Source organism: Bradysia coprophila, unplaced genomic scaffold, assembly GCF_014529535.1.
Source record: "Bradysia coprophila strain Holo2 unplaced genomic scaffold, BU_Bcop_v1 contig_421, whole genome shotgun sequence".
In the NCBI taxonomy this organism is placed as follows: Eukaryota; Metazoa; Arthropoda; class Insecta; order Diptera; family Sciaridae; genus Bradysia; species Bradysia coprophila.
The window spans coordinates 1-21,166 of record NW_023503674.1 but is presented as its reverse complement, the minus strand read 5'-3'; the positions used below and the strand labels follow the sequence as shown (position 1 = coordinate 21,166).

The window sequence follows — 21,166 nt, the reverse complement described above, 5'->3', positions numbered from 1 at the left end:
TTGAGCAGGATCTGGACAAGGATCAAACACACTTTTGGTTGGACACATGCTTACGTTTGAAGCACACTCTAGGCACACTCTGAGCTAACAACGCTTCTGAACGACACTCTGGAGGAGATCCTGTAAGGAGGGAAAGACAAGAACATACGGCTTGCCTATTTATCTTTCTCTACATTGACTGAATTGACCAACGATGTCTGATTGAGGATATTGTGCAAGCGATTCTTCAATGTTTCGATATTACAGCTGTAAATTAAACAACACAAAACGGTGAGTCTTTGATTCAGTTAGAATAGGGACGAAAACTCTTACGTCGTTATTTCGCGGAAACGCTGCAATAACTAATACGGATTTCGATATCCAGATCTACACGTACAAGATGGAACATGATGTCATACAATGACATTCAAGCATTTTCACCGCAGCTTCCAGACACGGATTTTACATTTGCGTCGCTGTTGCAAGCTCTTGTTGAGACGGTTCAATCTAGCTAAGACGCATTCGGTCGACATTCCGTCGTTAGCGATTACCGTAGTATTCAGGTAAACATTTGACATGATCCTGCTTCCATTTTGTTCTTTACAGGTTTGCGTTCGCCACCACACGGATTTCGGAATACAGGCGGTGTTGTGTTGTTCATAAATTGGGTTGATTGCTGAATGGTAATAATCGTAATGGCGTCGCCCACCATATCAGGAATACAGGTAACACATCGGCAAATGCATTAACTACACGACACTTCAGCGTTATTGACTGCAAGATCCTGGACATGATCCTTGCATTTATCTGTTTATGCAAGCAAGTTAACTTTAGCACAGTCCCATTCGATATCATTCGGGGACGGCAGGTAGGGTGCTGTGCCCAACATAAGCCATGGCAAGCATGTAGCAAGACGGTGAATCTCCAATAGGTTACATTCCAGCATATTGGACCACAGTTGGGGACCGGTTGACAAGGATGCCTGGATCTTTTCTGTACTGGTTCTTCGATACTTGGACGACAATAAACGAATGGCAGTGTCAGTATATCTGTTCGGACCACGATCAAATCGGACTATGATTCTCGAACCCGAGCATTTAGCTAAACAGAGGAATAAGACGACTTGTGACTTAAGATTGTATTCATCGCTGGCTAGCCATGTCAACCAATTCTTCAGTAGTCGTCTTACTCGCTTAGATTTTTTTTTTTAATTTACATGCTACGCTTCATACAAAAGAAGCAGAAAAAATATTTAGCCCTTAGGGACTCACCACTTTGTCCGCAAGAACGCAGGACATGGATCAGCACATTTCTGATTTATACACGCTTCACTCAAGCGACATTCAGCGCTTATGACACATTCTGGGCCTATCATGACGGTGTGGGCTCTCCAATGTAACTTTGAACCACAAGAACAAACTGCCTGTCCGTAATTTCACGACATTGACTATTCGGGCCGCAAGTGATGATTACTGATTTGGTTCATAAATTGTAGTAATGCATAGGAATAATCAATAGAACATTTTCCAAAACGATTATCATTAATAAAGTAACAATCGACCATTGGCCGTGCACGGCTACCATTGCATTTCCAGTCTATAGATTCGCGGACAACTGCATATTTGCACGCGTGCGAGTATACATGACAGATTGCATTTGTCCACACGCTCTCAAGGTGAACGATCAATACATTCTGATAATCACAAGCCTGCATTATGGCGCACATTCTGAATTTAAACACATTCGGTCGACATCCAGCATATGCATCACCAGTGATATAAGGAAGGCATGCTACAAATCCCATCTATTACCATGAGCATTAGCTCCACAAGTGAAGGGATTGCAAGCGATCCTCCGAGTTGAACAGGCTATCGGATACTAATAAGATTGTAGCCATTATTTCATTGACTGTGCTCAGACATTTTATAAATTTACGTGTGTGGGTTCACAATGTGTGAACGGGTCTCCAGATAAAACCACATAAAGCAGCCTGCAAATAGGTATTGTGATTGGTAACAGTACGAGATGCCCGATGACCACAACATCCAGGGCATGGTCTACACCTTTTCTCGAACAAGCTTTGTTACGCGGACACTCGTGGAATTAATTGTACATTTAGGTCTACAATTCGGAGAGTGAGCCGAAGTAGTCCGGCGTACACCATGAGCAAGCATGGCCACATCATTAAAAGCCTGGCAAATTGCATTTAATCCACAAGGTAAGGAACACAAGGGTTTACGGATTACTGATAATTCATTACTGGAGCTACGTAAACCAAATACATCAATGCTTGTACAGTCAAGAAATAATTCACAACAATTCTTACGTGGAACTCGTTGCAGATCGTGAATGGATTGCCAGTAAAACCATTGTTACAAGTACAGATAGGACTATGGTTAATTACTCGGCACTGGGCATTTGCACCACAAGTACCAGCTGTGCATGGATTCACGCATTTCAGATTTACGCAGGCCTTATCGAACGAACATTCTGAACTAACTACACATTCAGGTCGACAACCAGGCGGACTGCCAACGTAATTTGGTAGACACGAGCAAACACCTTGACCGTTATTTACGCGACATTGGCTATTCGGTCCACAAGGTGAAGGCAAACAGGGATCACGGTATTCGATAACAGCTGTAAAATAAACAAAATGGGTGTGGGTATAGACGCAGAAGAGGATTAATTCGGTTTGTGATTGGGGAAATGAATAATGTGTTAGTATACGTATGGAAGAAGTTCTTACGGTCTCTCTGAATGTTACAGTGTATATATGGGTCACCAGTGTAGCCGACTCTACATGTACAAGATGGAACATGATTCACTACTTGACATTCGGCATTTTGGCCACAGCTTCCACCACAAGGATTCTGGCATTTGTTTCGAGTACAAGCTTTGTTCGATGGACAGTCAGAGTTAAGAACACATTCTGGGCGACATCCTTGGTACGGATCACCGTAGTACTCAGGCAAACATTCACAAGAGCCGACACCATTTTGCTCTCTACAATCAGCATTCGAACGCACGGATTGGGAACGCAAGGTGTGGCCTGTTCATATATCGGTGACTGTTGCACCGTACACAGAGTGAATGGATCTCCAACGTATCCAGCCAAGCAGACACACATCGGAGTGTGACTAACAACGCGACACTCGGCATTTTGTGCGCACGAATTCGGGCATGGATCTTTGCATTTATTGTTTATACAAGCGAGGTTGCTAGCGCATTCGAACTCGAAATGCATTCGGGACGACAGTATGGTGCTGAGCCGATATAGTTTGGCAAACATGAGCAAGACGGTGAACCTCCAATATCTCTACATTCAGCATAGGGCCCACAAGGTGAAGGTCGGCAAGGATCGGTTGTATCTTCTTTGGACGCTCAACTATTTAAATGAGACATGGAAGTTTGTAGGTGCTTTCTAAGCGAATAGAAAATTTGATTTGGCAGACATACTTATTGGCTGACACATGACAAATGGATTTCCAGAATATCGATTCGGGCAGCTGCAAATGGGATTGTGATTCACAACCATACATTTTGCTCCGATTCCACAGGTACCAGCACAAGGGTCACGACATTTTTGATTGGAACATGCCTGGGTAAATGGACAGTCAGAGTTTATGGTACATTCCGGACGACATGTTGGAGGCTTCCTATGTAGTTTGGTACACAAGAGCACACTGCTTGGCCATTGATTTGCCTGCATTGACTGTTCGGTCCGCAAGGCGATGGTTGGCAAGGATTTTCTATGACTGGAGCTAAAAGTCATCGTTTAAGTGTACAAGCTTCGAATGGACTTTTAGTGATCAAAATATGCATACCTCTAACAGGTTGACACTGAACAAAGGCATTTCCTTCCAATCCCGGCGGACAAGTACACATTGGAATGTGAGATACAACTTCGCAAATGGCATTTTGTGCGCAAGGTTCGGACAAGCATGGATTTGTGCATTTACTTCGCAAACAGGCCTTATCTCTCGGACAGTCAGAGTTTAGAACGCATTCGGGACGACAACCAACATTTGGATCTCCTTGATATTCTGGCATACAAGAGCAAACGCCATTGTTGCACACTGCATTCGATCCACAAGGATTAGGGATTGCAAGGGTCTTCTTGGAGTGGTACTTGTTCTACGTAAAGTTTTTTTGTTTCGTAAGAAATGGAATGCAACGTTCAGTGAAAAACCACTTACGAGGCGGAATGAGTTGACAACTGGTAAACGCATCACCCTGATAACCATCCAGACAAGTGCAGATTGGTGTATGATTGATTACAGTACATTGAGCCGATATTCCACAAAGTCCAGGGCAAGGATCCTGACATTTTTCTCTAATACAGGCTTGATTGCTTCGACACTCGGAACTAATTGTACATTCTGGCCTACAACTCGCGGCCCACCAATGTAAGTGGGAAGACAGGAACACGATGGGAGCCATTAAAATCTCCGGCATTGCGAATTTGGGCCGCAAAGGGGAAGGATAGCAGGGATCTCTCTTTCCTTCTTCTTCATTTTCTACTGTTGGGGCTAGAAAATTATGTTTTCAGTGGATGAGTTTACTCATTGAACGTTTTGTTTGACTATCGTAAGCTTACGTGGAACTCGGTTGCAGATCGTGAATGGATTGCCAGTAAAACCATTGTCACAAGTACAGATCGGACTATGGTTAATTACTCGGCACTGGCATTTGCACCACAAGTACCAGCTGTGCATGGATTAACGCATTTCAGATTTACGCAGGCCTTATCGAACGAACATTCTGAACTAACTACACATTCAGGTCGACAACCAGGCGGACTGCCAACGTAATTTGGTAGACAAGAGCAAACACCTTGGACCGTTATTTACGCGACATTGGCTATTCGGTCCACAAGGTGAAGGCAAACAGGGATCACGGTATTCGATAACAGCTGTAAAATCAAACAAAATGGTGATGTGGGTATAGACGCAGAAGAGGATTAATTCGGTTTGTGATTGGGGAAATGAATAATGTGTTAGTATACGTATGGAAGAAGTTCTTACGGTCTCTCTGAATGTTACAGTGTATATATGGGTCACCAGTGTAGCCGACTCTACATGTACAAGATGGAACATGATTCACTACTTGACATTCGGCATTTTGGCCACAGCTTCCACCACAAGGATTCTGGCATTTGTTTCGAGTACAAGCTTGTTCGATGGACAGTCAGAGTTAAGAACACATTCTGGACGACATCCTTGGTACGGATCACCGTAGTACTCAGGCAAACATTCACAAGAGCCGACTCCATTTTGCTCTCTACAATTAGCATTCGAGCCGCAAGGGTTTGGAATGCAAGGTGTGGCCTGTTCATATATCGGTGACTGTTGCACCGTGCACAGAGTGAATGGATCTCCAACGTATCCAGCCAAGCAGACACACATCGGAGTGTGACTAACAACGCGACACTCGGCATTTTGTGCGCACGAATTCGGGCATGGATCTTTGCATTTATTGTTTATACAAGCGAGGTTGCTAGCGCATTCGGAACTCGAAATGCATTCGGGACGACAGTATGGTGCAGAGCCGATATAGTTTGGCAAACATGAGCAAGACGGTGAACCTCCAATATCTCTACATTCAGCATAGGGCCCACAAGGTGAAGGTCGGCAAGGATCGGTTGTATCTTCTTCCACTGGACGCTCAACTATTTAAATGAGACATGGAAGTTTGTAGGTGCTTTCTAAGCGAATAGAAAATTTGATTTGGCAGACATACTTATTGGCTGACACATGACAAATGGATTTCCAGAATATCGATTCGGGCAGCTGCAAATGGGATTGTGATTCACAACCATACATTTTGCTCCGATTCCACAGGTACCAGCACAAGGGTCACGACATTTTTGATTGGAACATGCCTGGGTAAATGGACAGTCAGAGTTTATGGTACATTCCGGCCGACATGTTGGAGGGCTTCCTATGTAGTTTGGTACACAAGAGCACACTGCTTGGCCATTAATTTGCCTGCATTGACTGTTCGGTCCGCAAGGCGATGGTTGGCAAGGATTTTCTATGACTGGAGCTAAAAGTCATCGTTTAAGTGTACAAGCTTCGAATGGACTTTTAGTGATCAAAATATGCATACCTCTAACAGGTTGACACTGAACAAAGGCATTCCCTTCCAATCCCGGCGGACAAGTACACATTGGAATGTGAGATACAACTTCGCAAATGGCATTTTGTGCGCAAGGTTCGGACAAGCATGGATTTGTGCATTTACTTCGCAAACAGGCCTTATCTCTCGGACAGTCAGAGTTTAGAACGCATTCGGGACGACAACCAACATTTGGATCTCCTTGATATTCTGGTATACAAGAGCAAACGCCATTGTTGCACACTGCATTCGATCCACAAGGATTAGGATTGCAAGGGTCTTCTTGGAGTGGTACTTGTTCTACGTAAAGTTTTTTGTTTCGTAAGAAATGGAATGCAACGTTCAGTGAAAAACCACTTACGAGGCGGAATGACTTGACAACTGGTAAACGCATCACCCTGATAACCATCCAGACAAGTGCAGATTGGTGTATGATTGATTACAGTACATTGAGCCGATATTCCACAAAGTCCAGGGCAAGGATCCTGACATTTTTCTCTAATACAGGCTTGATTGCTTCGACACTCGGAACTAATTGTACATTCTGGCCTACAACTCGGCGGCCCACCAATGTAAGTTGGAAGACAGGAACACGATGGGGAGCCATTAAAATTTCGACATTGTGAATTTGGACCGCATGGAGAAGGATAGCAGGGATCTCTGTTTTCTTCTTCTATATGTTCTACTGTTGGGGCTAGAAAATTATGTTTTTCAGTGGATGAGTTTACTCATTGAACGTTTTGTTTGACTATCGCAAGCTTACGTGGAACTCGGTTGCAGATCGTGAATGGATTGCCAGTAAAACCATTGTTACAAGTACAGATAGGACTATGGTTAATTACTCGGCACTGGGCATTTGCACCACAAGTACCAGCCGTGCATGGATTCACGCATTTCAGATTTACGCAGGCCTTATCGAACGAACATTCTGAACTAACTACACATTCAGGTCGACAACCAGGCGGACTGCCAACGTAATTTGGTAGACAAGAGCAAACACCTTGACCGTTATTTACGCGACATTGGCTATTCGGTCCACAAGGTGAAGGCAAACAGGGATCACGGTATTCGATAACAGCTGTAAAATTAAACAAAATGGTGATGTGGGTATAGACGCAGAAGAGGATTAATTCGGTTTGTGATTGGGGAAATGAATAATGTGTTAGTATACGTATGGAAGAAGTTCTTACGGTCTCTCTGAATGTTACAGTGTATATATGGGTCACCAGTGTAGCCGACTCTACATGTACAAGATGGAACATGATTCACTACTTGACATTCGGCATTTTGGCCACAGCTTCCACCACAAGGATTCTGGCATTTGTTTCGAGTACAAGCTTTGTTCGATGGACAGTCAGAGTTAAGAACACATTCTGGGCGACATCCTTGGTACGGATCACCGTAGTACTCAGGCAAACATTCACAAGAGCCGACACCATTTTGCTCTCTACAATTAGCATTCGAACCGCACGGATTGGGAATGCAAGGTGTGGCCTGTTCATATATCGGTGACTGTTGCACCGTACACAGAGTGAATGGATCTCCAACGTATCCAGCCAAGCAGACACACATCGGAGTGTGACTAACAACGCGACACTCGGCATTTTGTGCGCACGAATTCGGGCATGGATCTTTGCATTTATTGTTTATACAAGCGAGGTTGCTAGCGCATTCGGAACTCGAAATGCATTCGGGACGACAGTATGGTGCAGAGCCGATATAGTTTGGCAAACATGAGCAAGACGGTGAACCTCCAATATCTCTACATTCAGCATAGGGCCCACAAGGTGAAGGTCGGCAAGGATCGGTTGTATCTTCTTCCACTGGACGCTCAACTATTTAAATGAGACATGGAAGTTTGTAGGTGCTTTCTAAGCGAATAGAAAATTTGATTTGGCAGACATACTTATTGGCTGACACATGACAAATGGATTTCCAGAATATCGATTCGGGCAGCTGCAAATGGGATTGTGATTCACAACCATACATTTTGCTCCGATTCCACAGGTACCAGCACAAGGGTCACGACATTTTTGATTGGAACATGCCTGGGTAAATGGACAGTCAGAGTTTATGGTACATTCCGGACGACATGTTGGAGGGCTTCCTATGTAGTTTGGTACACAAGAGCACACTGCTTGGCCATTGATTTGCCTGCATTGACTGTTCGGTCCGCAAGGCGATGGTTGGCAAGGATTTTCTATGACTGGAGCTAAAAGTCATCGTTTAAGTGTACAAGCTTCGAATGGACTTTTAGTGATCAAAATAGGCATACCTCTAACAGGTTGACACTGAACAAAGGCATTTCCTTCCAATCCCGGCGGACAAGTACACATTGGAATGTGAGATACAACTTCGCAAATGGCATTTTGTGCGCAAGGTTCGGACAAGCATGGATTTGTGCATTTACTTCGCAAACAGGCCTTATCTCTCGGACAGTCAGAGTTTAGAACGCATTCGGGACGACAACCAACATTTGGATCTCCTTGATATTCTGGCATACAAGAGCAAACGCCATTGTTGCACACTGCATTCGATCCACAAGGATTAGGATTGCAAGGGTCTTCTTGGAGTGGTACTTGTTCTACGTAAAGTTTTTTTGTTTCGTAAGAAATGGAATGCAACGTTCAGTGAAAAACCACTTACGAGGCGGAATGAGTTGACAACTGGTAAACGCATCACCCTGATAACCATCCAGACAAGTGCAGATTGGTGTATGATTGATTACAGTACACTGAGCCGATATTCCACAAAGTCCAGGGCAAGGATCCTGACATTTTTCTCTAATACAGGCTTGGTTGCTTCGACACTCGGAACTAATTGTACATTCTGGCCTACAACTCGGCGGCCCACCAATGTAAGTTGGAAGACAGGAACACGATGGGGAGCCATTAAAATTTCGACATTGTGAATTTGGACCGCATGGGGAAGGATAGCAGGGATCTCTGTTTTCTTCTTCTATATGTTCTACTGTTGGGGCTAGAAAATTTTGTTTTTCAGTGGATGAGTTTACTCATTGAATGTTTTGTTTGACTATCGCAAGCTTACGTGGAACTCGGTTGCAGATCGTGAATGGATTGCCAGTAAAACCATTGTTACAAGTACAGATCGGACTATGGTTAATTACTCGGCACTGGGCATTTGCACCACAAGTACCAGCTGTGCATGGATTCACGCATTTCAGATTTACGCAGGCCTTATCGAACGAACATTCTGAACTAACTACACATTCAGGTCGACAACCAGGCGGACTGCCAACGTAATTTGGTAGACAAGAGCAAACACCTTGACCGTTATTTACGCGACATTGGCTATTCGGTCCACAAGGTGAAGGCAAACAGGGATCACGGTATTCGATAACAGCTGTAAAATAAAACAAAATGGTGGTGTGGGTATAGACGCAGAAGAGGATTAATTCGGTTTGTGATTGGGGAAATGAATAATGTGTTAGTATACGTATGGAAGAAGTTCTTACGGTCTCTCTGAATGTTACAGTGTATATATGGGTCACCAGTGTAGCCGACTCTACATGTACAAGATGGAACATGATTCACTACTTGACATTCGGCATTTTGGCCACAGCTTCCACCACAAGGATTCTGGCATTTGTTTCGAGTACAAGCTTTGTTCGATGGACAGTCAGAGTTAAGAACACATTCTGGACGACATCCTTGGTACGGATCACCGTAGTACTCAGGCAAACATTCACAAGAGCCGACTCCATTTTGCTCTCTACAATTAGCATTCGAGCCGCAAGGGTTTGGAATGCAAGGTGTGGCCTGTTCATATATCGGTGACTGTTGCACCGTACACAGAGTGAATGGATCTCCAACGTATCCAGCCAAGCAGACACACATCGGAGTGTGACTAACAACGCGACACTCGGCATTTTGTGCGCACGAATTCGGGCATGGATCTTTGCATTTATTGCTTATGCAAGCGAGGTTGCTAGCGCATTCGGAACTCGAAATGCATTCGGGACGACAGTATGGTGCAGAGCCGATATAGTTTGGCAAACATGAGCAAGACGGTGAACCTCCAATATCTCTACATTCAGCATAGGGCCCACAAGGTGAAGGTCGGCAAGGATCGGTTGTATCTTCTTCCACTGGACGCTCAACTATTTAAATGAGACATGGAAGTTTGTAGGTGCTTTCTAAGCGAATAGAAAATTTGATTTGGCAGACATACTTATTGGCTGACACATGACAAATGGATTTCCAGAATATCGATTCGGGCAGCTGCAAATGGGATTGTGATTCACAACCATACATTTTGCTCCGATTCCACAGGTACCAGCACAAGGGTCACGACATTTTTGATTGGAACATGCCTGGGTAAATGGACAGTCAGAGTTTATGGTACATTCCGGCCGACATGTTGGAGGGCTTCCTATGTAGTTTGGTACACAAGAGCACACTGCTTGGCCATTAATTTGCCTGCATTGACTGTTCGGTCCGCAAGGCGATGGTTGGCAAGGATTTTCTATGACTGGAGCTAAAAGTCATCGTTTAAGTGTACAAGCTTCGAATGGACTTTTAGTGATCAAAATAGGCATACCTCTAACAGGTTGACACTGAACAAAGGCATTTCCTTCCAATCCCGGCGGACAAGTACACATTGGAATGTGAGATACAACTTCGCAAATGGCATTTTGTGCGCAAGGTTCGGACAAGCATGGATTTGTGCATTTACTTCGCAAACAGGCCTTATCTCTCGGACAGTCAGAGTTTAGAACGCATTCGGACGACAACCAACATTTGGATCTCCTTGATATTCTGGCATACAAGAGCAAACGCCATTGTTGCACACTGCATTCGATCCACAAGGATTAGGATTGCAAGGGTCTTCTTGGAGTGGTACTTGTTCTACGTAAAGTTTTTTTGTTTCGTAAGAAATGGAATGCAACGTTCAGTGAAAAACCACTTACGAGGCGGAATGAGTTGACAACTGGTAAACGCATCACCCTGATAACCATCCAGACAAGTGCAGATTGGTGTATGATTGATTACAGTACATTGAGCCGATATTCCACAAAGTCCAGGGCAAGGATCCTGACATTTTTCTCTAATACAGGCTTGATTGCTTCGACACTCGGAACTAATTGTACATTCTGGCCTACAACTCGGCGGCCCACCAATGTAAGTTGGAAGACAGGAACACGATGGGGAGCCATTAAAATTTCGACATTGTGAATTTGGACCGCATGGGGAAGGATAGCAGGGATCTCTGTTTTCTTCTTCTATATGTTCTACTGTTGGGGCTAGAAAATTATGTTTTTCAGTGGATGAGTTTACTCATTGAACGTTTTGTTTGACTATCGCAAGCTTACGTGGAACTCGGTTGCAGATCGTGAATGGATTGCCAGTAAAACCATTGTTACAAGTACAGATAGGACTATGGTTAATTACTCGGCACTGGGCATTTGCACCACAAGTACCAGCTGTGCATGGATTCACGCATTTCAGATTTACGCAGGCCTTATCGAACGAACATTCTGAACTAACTACACATTCAGGTCGACAACCAGGCGGACTGCCAACGTAATTTGGTAGACAAGAGCAAACACCTTGACCGTTATTTACGCGACATTGGCTATTCGGTCCACAAGGTGAAGGCAAACAGGGATCACGGTATTCGATAACAGCTGTAAAATCAAACAAAATGGTGGTGTGGGTATAGACGCAGAAGAGGATTAATTCGGTTTGTGATTGGGGAAATGAATAATGTGTTAGTATACGTATGGAAGAAGTTCTTACGGTCTCTCTGAATGTTACAGTGTATATATGGGTCACCAGTGTAGCCGACTCTACATGTACAAGATGGAACATGATTCACTACTTGACATTCGGCATTTTGGCCACAGCTTCCACCACAAGGATTCTGGCATTTGTTTCGAGTACAAGCTTTGTTCGATGGACAGTCAGAGTTAAGAACACATTCTGGGCGACATCCTTGGTACGGATCACCGTAGTACTCAGGCAAACATTCACAAGAGCCGACACCATTTTGCTCTCTACAATTAGCATTCGAACCGCACGGATTGGGAATGCAAGGTGTGGCCTGTTCATATATCGGTGACTGTTGCACCGTACACAGAGTGAATGGATCTCCAACGTATCCAGCCAAGCAGACACACATCGGAGTGTGACTAACAACGCGACACTCGGCATTTTGTGCGCACGAATTCGGGCATGGATCTTTGCATTTATTGTTTATGCAAGCGAGGTTGCTAGCGCATTCGGAACTCGAAATGCATTCGGGACGACAGTATGGTGCAGAGCCGATATAGTTTGGCAAACATGAGCAAGACGGTGAACCTCCAATATCTCTACATTCAGCATAGGGCCCACAAGGTGAAGGTCGGCAAGGATCGGTTGTATCTTCTTCCACTGGACGCTCAACTATTTAAATGAGACATGGAAGTTTGTAGGTGCTTCCTAAGCGAATAGAAAATTTGATTTGGCTGACATACTTATTGGCTGACACATGACAAATGGATTTCCAGAATATCGATTCGGGCAGCTGCAAATGGGATTGTGATTCACAACCATACATTTTGCTCCGATTCCACAGGTACCAGCACAAGGGTCACGACATTTTTGATTGGAACATGCCTGGCTAAATGGACAGTCAGAGTTTATGGTACATTCCGGACGACATGTTGGAGGGCTTCCTATGTAGTTTGGTACACAAGAGCACACAGCTTGGCCATTGATTTGCCTGCATTGACTGTTCGGTCCGCAAGGCGATGGTTGGCAAGGATTTTCTATGACTGGAGCTAAAAGTCATCGTTTAAGTGTACAAGCTTCGAATGGACTTTTAGTGATCAAAATAGGCATACCTCTAACAGGTTGACACTGAACAAAGGCATTTCCTTCCAATCCCGGCGGACAAGTACACATTGGAATGTGAGATACAACTTCGCAAATGGCATTTTGTGCGCAAGGTTCGGACAAGCATGGATTTGTGCATTTACTTCGCAAACAGGCCTTATCTCTCGGACAGTCAGAGTTTAGAACGCATTCGGGACGACAACCAACATTTGGATCTCCTTGATATTCTGGCATACAAGAGCAAACGCCATTGTTGCACACTGCATTCGATCCACAAGGATTAGGATTGCAAGGGTCTTCTTGGAGTGGTACTTGTTCTACGTAAAGTTTTTTTGTTTCGTAAGAAATGGAATGCAACGTTCAGTGAAAAACCACTTACGAGGCGGAATGAGTTGACAACTGGTAAACGCATCACCCTGATAACCATCCAGACAAGTGCAGATTGGTGTATGATTGATTACAGTACATTGAGCCGATATTCCACAAAGTCCAGGGCAAGGATCCTGACATTTTTCTCTAATACAGGCTTGATTGCTTCGACACTCGGAACTAATTGTACATTCTGGCCTACAACTCGGCGGCCCACCAATGTAAGTTGGAAGACAGGAACACGATGGGGAGCCATTAAAATTTCGACATTGTGAATTTGGACCGCATGGGGAAGGATAGCAGGGATCTCTGTTTTCTTCTTCTATATGTTCTACTGTTGGGGCTAGAAAATTATGTTTTTCAGTGGATGAGTTTACTCATTGAACGTTTTGTTTGACTATCGCAAGCTTACGTGGAACTCGGTTGCAGATCGTGAATGGATTGCCAGTAAAACCATTGTTACAAGTACAGATAGGACTATGGTTAATTACTCGGCACTGGGCATTTGCACCACAAGTACCAGCTGTGCATGGATTCACGCATTTCAGATTTACGCAGGCCTTATCGAACGAACATTCTGAACTAACTACACATTCAGGTCGACAACCAGGCGGACTGCCAACGTAATTTGGTAGACAAGAGCAAACACCTTGACCGTTATTTACGCGACATTGGCTATTCGGTCCACAAGGTGAAGGCAAACAGGGATCACGGTATTCGATAACAGCTGTAAAATCAAACAAAATGGTGGTGTGGGTATAGACGCAGAAGAGGATTAATTCGGTTTGTGATTGGGGAAATGAATAATGTGTTAGTATACGTATGGAAGAAGTTCTTACGGTCTCTCTGAATGTTACAGTGTATATATGGGTCACCAGTGTAGCCGACTCTACATGTACAAGATGGAACATGATTCACTACTTGACATTCGGCATTTTGGCCACAGCTTCCACCACAAGGATTCTGGCATTTGTTTCGAGTACAAGCTTTGTTCGATGGACAGTCAGAGTTAAGAACACATTCTGGGCGACATCCTTGGTACGGATCACCGTAGTACTCAGGCAAACATTCACAAGAGCCGACACCATTTTGCTCTCTACAATTAGCATTCGAACCGCACGGATTGGGAATGCAAGGTGTGGCCTGTTCATATATCGGTGACTGTTGCACCGTACACAGAGTGAATGGATCTCCAACGTATCCAGCCAAGCAGACACACATCGGAGTGTGACTAACAACGCGACACTCGGCATTTTGTGCGCACGAATTCGGGCATGGATCTTTGCATTTATTGTTTATGCAAGCGAGGTTGCTAGCGCATTCGGAACTCGAAATGCATTCGGGACGACAGTATGGTGCAGAGCCGATATAGTTTGGCAAACATGAGCAAGACGGTGAACCTCCAATATCTCTACATTCAGCATAGGGCCCACAAGGTGAAGGTCGGCAAGGATCGGTTGTATCTTCTTCCACTGGACGCTCAACTATTTAAATGAGACATGGAAGTTTGTAGGTGCTTCCTAAGCGAATAGAAAATTTGATTTGGCTGACATACTTATTGGCTGACACATGACAAATGGATTTCCAGAATATCGATTCGGGCAGCTGCAAATGGGATTGTGATTCACAACCATACATTTTGCTCCGATTCCACAGGTACCAGCACAAGGGTCACGACATTTTTGATTGGAACATGCCTGGCTAAATGGACAGTCAGAGTTTATGGTACATTCCGGACGACATGTTGGAGGGCTTCCTATGTAGTTTGGTACACAAGAGCACACAGCTTGGCCATTGATTTGCCTGCATTGACTGTTCGGTCCGCAAGGCGATGGTTGGCAAGGATTTTCTATGACTGGAGCTAAAAGTCATCGTTTAAGTGTACAAGCTTCGAATGGACTTTTAGTGATCAAAATAGGCATACCTCTAACAGGTTGACACTGAACAAAGGCATTTCCTTCCAATCCCGGCGGACAAGTACACATTGGAATGTGAGATACAACTTCGCAAATGGCATTTTGTGCGCAAGGTTCGGACAAGCATGGATTTGTGCATTTACTTCGCAAACAGGCCTTATCTCTCGGACAGTCAGAGTTTAGAACGCATTCGGGACGACAACCAACATTTGGATCTCCTTGATATTCTGGCATACAAGAGCAAACGCCATTGTTGCACACTGCATTCGATCCACAAGGATTAGGATTGCAAGGGTCTTCTTGGAGTGGTACTTGTTCTACGTAAAGTTTTTTTGTTTCGTAAGAAAATGGAATGCAACGTTCAGTGAAAAACCACTTACGAGGCGGAATGAGTTGACAACTGGTAAACGCATCACCCTGATAACCATCCAGACAAGTGCAGATTGGTGTATGATTGATTACAGTACATTGAGCCGATATTCCACAAAGTCCAGGGCAAGGATCCTGACATTTTTCTCTAATACAGGCTTGATTGCTTCGACACTCGGAACTAATTGTACATTCTGGCCTACAACTCGGCGGCCCACCAATGTAAGTTGGAAGACAGGAACACGATGGGGAGCCATTAAAATTTCGACATTGTGAATTTGGACCGCATGGGGAAGGATAGCAGGGATCTCTGTTTTCTTCTTCTATATGTTCTACTGTTGGGGCTAGAAAATTATGTTTTTTCAGTGGATGAGTTTACTCATTGAACGTTTTGTTTGACTATCGCAAGCTTACGTGGAACTCGGTTGCAGATCGTGAATGGATTGCCAGTAAAACCATTGTTACAAAGTACAGATAGGACTATGGTTAATTACTCGGCACTGGCATTTGCACCACAAGTACCAGCTGTGCATGGATTCACGCATTTCAGATTTACGCAGGCCTTATCGAACGAACATTCTGAACTAACTACACATTCAGGTCGACAACCAGGCGGACTGCCAACGTAATTGGTAGACAAGAGCAAACACCTTGACCGTTATTTACGCGACATTGGCTATTCGGTCCACAAGGTGAAGGCAAACAGGATCACGGTATTCGATAACAGCTGTAAAATCAAACAAAATGGTGATGTGGGTATAGACGCAGAAGAGGATTAATTCGGTTTGTGATTGGGGAAATGAATAATGTGTTAGTATACGTATGGAAGAAGTTCTTACGGTCTCTCTGAATGTTACAGTGTATATATGGGTCACCAGTGTAGCCGACTCTACATGTACAAGATGGAACATGATTCACTACTTGACATTCGGCATTTTGGCCACAGCTTCCACCACAAGGATTCTGGCATTTGTTTCGAGTACAAGCTTTGTTCGGATGGACAGTCAGAGTTAAGAACACATTCTGGGCGACATCCTTGGTACGGATCACCGTAGTACTCAGGCAAACATTCACAAGAGCCGACACCATTTTGCTCTCTACAATTAGCATTCGAACCGCACGGATTGGGAATGCAAGGTGTGGCCTGTTCATATATTGGTGACTGTTGCACCGTACACAGAGTGAATGGATCTCCAACGTATCCAGCCAAGCAGACACACATCGGAGTGTGACTAACAACGCGACACTCGGCATTTTGTGCGCCACGAATTCGGGCATGGATCTTTGCATTTATTGTTTATGCAAGCGAGGTTGCTAGCGCATTCGGAACTCGAAATGCCATTCGGGACGACAGTATGTGGCAGAGCCGATATAGTTTGGCAAACATGAGCAAGACGGTGAACCTCCAATATCTCTACATTCAGCATAGGGCCCACAAGGCGAAGGTCGGCAAGGATCGGTTGTATCTTCTTCACTGGACGCTCAACTATTTAAATGAGACATGGAAGTTTGTAGGTGCTTCTAAGCGAATAGAAAATTTGATTTGGCAGACATACTTATTGGCTGACACATGACAAATGGATTTCCAGAATATCGATTCGGGCAGCTGCAAATGGGATTGTGATTCACAACCATACATTTTGCTCCGATTCCACAGGTACCAGCACAAGGGTCACGACATTTTGATTGGAACATGCCTGGCTAAATGGACAGTCAGAGTTTATGGTACATTCCGGACGACATGTTGGAGGCTTCCTATGTAGTTTGGTACACCAAGAGCACACAGCTTGGCCATTGATTTGCCTGCATTGACTGTTCGGTCCGCAAGGCGATGGTTGGCAAGGATTTTCTATGACTGGAGCTAAAAGTCATCGTTTAAGTGTACAAGCTTCGAATGGACTTTTAGTGATCAAAATAGGCATACCTCTAACAGGTTGACACTGAAACAAAGGCATTTCCTTCCAATCCCGGCGGACAAGTACACAATTGGAATGTGAGATACAACTTCGCAAATGGCATTTTGTGCGCAAGGTTCGGACAAGCATGGATTTGTGCATTTTACTTCGCAAACAGGCCTTATCTCTCGGACAGTCAGAGTTTAGAACGCATTCGGACGACAACCAACATTTGGATCTCCTTGATATTCTGGCATACAAGAGCAAACGCCATTGTTGCACACTGCATTCGATCCACAAGGATTAGGATTGCAAGGGTCTTCTTGGAGTGGTACTTGTTCTACGTAAAGTTTTTTGTTTCGTAAGAAATGGAATGCAACGTTCAGTGAAAAACCACTTACGAGGCGGAATGAGTTGACAACTGGTAAACGCATCACCCTGATAACCATCCAGACAAGTGCAGATTGGTGTATGATTGATTACAGTACATTGAGCCGATATTCCACAAAGTCCAGGGCAAGGATCCTGACATTTTTCTCTAATACAGGCTTGATTGCTTCGACACTCGGAACTAATTGTACATTCTGGCCTACAACTCGGCGGCCCACCAATGTAAGTTGGAAGACAGGAACACGATGGGGGAGCCATTAAAATTTCGACATTGTGAATTTGGACCGCATGGGGAAGGATAGCAGGGATCTCTGTTTTCTTCTTCTATATGTTCTACTGTTGGGGCTAGAAAATTTTGTTTTCAGTGGATGAGTTTACTCATTGAACGTTTTTGTTTGACTATCGCAAGCTTACGTGGAACTCGGTTGCAGATCGTGAATGGATTGCCAGTAAAACCATTGTTACAAGTACAGATCGGACTTATGGTTAATAACTCGGCACTGGGCATTTGCACCACAAGTACCAGCTGTGCATGGATTCACGCATTTCAGATTTACGCAGGCCTTATCGAACGAACATTCTGAACTAACTACACATTCAGGTCGACAACCAGGCGGACTGCCAACGTAATTTGGTAGACAAGAGCAAACACCTTGACCGTTATTTACGCGACATTGGCTATTCGGTCCACAAGGTGAAGGCCAAACAGGGATCACGGTATTCGATAACAGCTGTAAAAATCAAACAAAATGGTGATGTGGGTATAGACGCAGAAGAGTATTATTCGGTTTGTGATTGGGGAAATGAATAATGTGTTAGATACGTATGGAAGAAGTTCTTACGGTCTCTCTGAATGTTACAGTGTATATATGGGTCACCAGTGTAGCCGACTCTACATGTACAAGATGGAACATGATTCACTACTTGACATTCGGCATTTTGGCCACAGCTTCCACCACAAGGATTCTGGCATTTGTTTCGAGTACAAGCTTTGTTCGATGGACAGTCAGAGTTACGAACACATTCTGGGCGACATCCTTGGTACGGATCACCGTAGTACTCAGGCAAGCATTCACAAGGAGCCGACTCCATTTTGCTCTCTACAATTAGCATTCGAGCCGCACGGATTGGGAATGCAAGGTGTGGCCTGTTCATATATCGGTGACTGTTGCACCGTGCACAGATGTGAATGGATCTCCAACGTATCCAGCCAAGCAGACACACATCGGAGTGTGACTAACAACGCGACACTCGGCATTTTGTGCGCACGAATTCGGGCATGGATCTTTGCATTTATTGTTTATACAAGCGAGGTTGCTAGCGCATTCGGAACTCGAAATGCATTCGGGACGACAGTATGGTGCTGAGCCGATATAGTTTGGCAAACATGAGCAAGACGGTGAACCTCCAATATCTCTACATTCAGCATAGGGCCCACAAGGTGAAGGTCGGCAAGGATCGGTTGTATCTTCTTCCATGGACGCTCAACTATTTAAATGAGACATGGAAGTTTGTAGGTGCTTTCTAAGCGAATAGAAAATTTGATTTGGCAGACATACTTATTGGCTGACACATGACAAATGGATTTCCAGAATATCGATTCGGGCAGCTGCAAATGGGATTGTGATTCACAACCATACATTTTGCTCCGATTCCACAGGTACCAGCACAAGGGTCACGACATTTTTGATTGGAACATGCCTGGGTAAATGGACAGTCAGAGTTTATGGTACATTCCGGACGACATGTTGGAGGGCTTCCTATGTAGTTTGGTACACAAGAGCACACAGCTTGGCCATTGATTTGCCTGCATTGACTGTTCGGTCCGCAAGGCGATGGTTGGCAAGGATTTTCTATGACTGGAGCTAAAAGTCATCGTTTAAGTGTACAAGCTTCGAATGGACTTTTAGTGATCAAAATATGCATACCTCTAACAGGTTGACACTGAACAAAGGCATTTCCTTCCAATCCCGGCGGACAAGTACACATTGGAATGTGAGATACAACTTCGCAAATGGCATTTGTGCGCAAGGTTCGGACAAGCATGGATTTGTGCATTTACTTCGCAAACAGGCCTTATCTCTCGGACAGTCAGAGTTTAGAACGCATTCGGGACGACAACCAATATTTGGATCTCCTTGATATTCGGCATACAAGAGCAAACGCCATTGTTGCACACTGCATTCGATCCACAAGGATTAGGATTGCAAGGGTCTTCTTGGAGTGGTACTTGTTCTACGTAAAGTTTTTGTTTCGTAAGAATGGAATGCAACGTTCAGTGAAAAACCACTTACGAGGCGGAATGAGTTGACAAATGGTAAACGCATCACCCTGATAACCATCCAGACAAGTGCAGATTGGTGTATGATTGATTACAGTACATTGAGCCGATATTCCACAAAGTCCGGGGCAAGGATCCTGACATTTTTCTCTAATACAGGCTTGATTGCTTCGACACTCGGAACTAATTGTACATTCTGGCCTACAACTCGGCGGCCCACCAATGTAAGTTGGAAGACAGGAACACGATGGGGAGCCATTAAAATCTCGGCATTGCGAATTTGGGCCGCAAGGGAAGGATAGCAGGGATCTCTCTTTCCTTCTTCTTCATTTCTACTGTTGGGCTACAAAATTATGTTTTTCAGTGGATGAGTTTACTCATTGAACGTTTTGTTTGACTATCGCAATCTTACGTGGAACTCGGTTGCAGATCGTGAATGGATTGCCCGTAAAACCATTGTTACAAGTACAGATCGGACTATGGTTAATTACTCGGCACTGGGCATTTGCACCACAAGTACCAGCTGTGCATGGATTAACGCATTTCAGATTTACGCAGGCCTTATCGAACGAACATTCTGAACTAACTACACATTCAGGTCGACAACCAGGCGGACTGCCAACGTAATTTGGTAGACAAGAGCAAACACCTTGACCGTTATTTACGCGACATTGGCTATTCGGTCCACAAGTGAAGGCAAACAGGGATCACGGTATTCGATAACAGCTGCTAAAATCAAACAAAATGGTGGTGTGGGTATAGACGCAGAAGAGGATTAATTCGGTTTGTGATTGGGGAAATGAATAATGTGTTAGTATACGTATGGAAGAAGTTCTTACGTCTCTCTGAATGTTAAGTGTATATATGGTCACCAGTGTAGCCGACTCTACATGTACAAGATGGAACATGATTCACTACTTGACATTCGGCATTTTGGCCACAGCTTCCACCACAAGGATTCTGGCATTTGTTTCGAGTACAAGCTTTGTTCGATGGACAGTCAGAGTTAAG

At 44.3% G+C, this 21,166-nt stretch overlaps 1 protein-coding gene, 1 long non-coding RNA gene and 4 pseudogenes across 2 annotated transcripts; all 6 read right to left on the bottom strand.

Moving 5' to 3' along the window:
• Positions 1–2,305: 2,305 nt before the first annotated feature.
• On the bottom strand, positions 2,306–3,454 carry LOC119082446 (annotated as a pseudogene).
• An 861-nt stretch (positions 3,455–4,315) lies between these two features.
• LOC119082445 lies at positions 4,316–16,294 on the bottom strand (annotated as a pseudogene).
• Positions 16,295–16,296: 2 nt separating this feature from the next.
• Positions 16,297–17,161, bottom strand: LOC119082444 (annotated as a pseudogene).
• Positions 17,162–17,740: 579 nt separating this feature from the next.
• Positions 17,741–18,126, bottom strand: LOC119082448. The gene is made up of 2 exons (XR_005088638.1): positions 17,886–18,126; positions 17,741–17,824 (listed from the first exon to the last, which is right to left on the bottom strand). It is a non-coding gene; the product is annotated as an uncharacterized LOC119082448 (long non-coding RNA).
• Position 18,127: 1 nt separating this feature from the next.
• LOC119082447 lies at positions 18,128–19,359 on the bottom strand (annotated as a pseudogene).
• Positions 19,360–20,473, bottom strand: LOC119082443 (neurogenic locus notch homolog protein 4-like; the record flags this gene model as incomplete). The annotated part of the gene is given in 5 exon segments (XM_037191971.1): positions 19,360–19,739; positions 19,803–19,898; positions 19,901–20,020; positions 20,023–20,109; positions 20,169–20,473. Coding segments are annotated over 5 exon segments (949 nt in total), but the record flags the coding sequence as incomplete, so codon positions are not given.
• Positions 20,474–21,166: the final 693 nt, after the last annotated feature.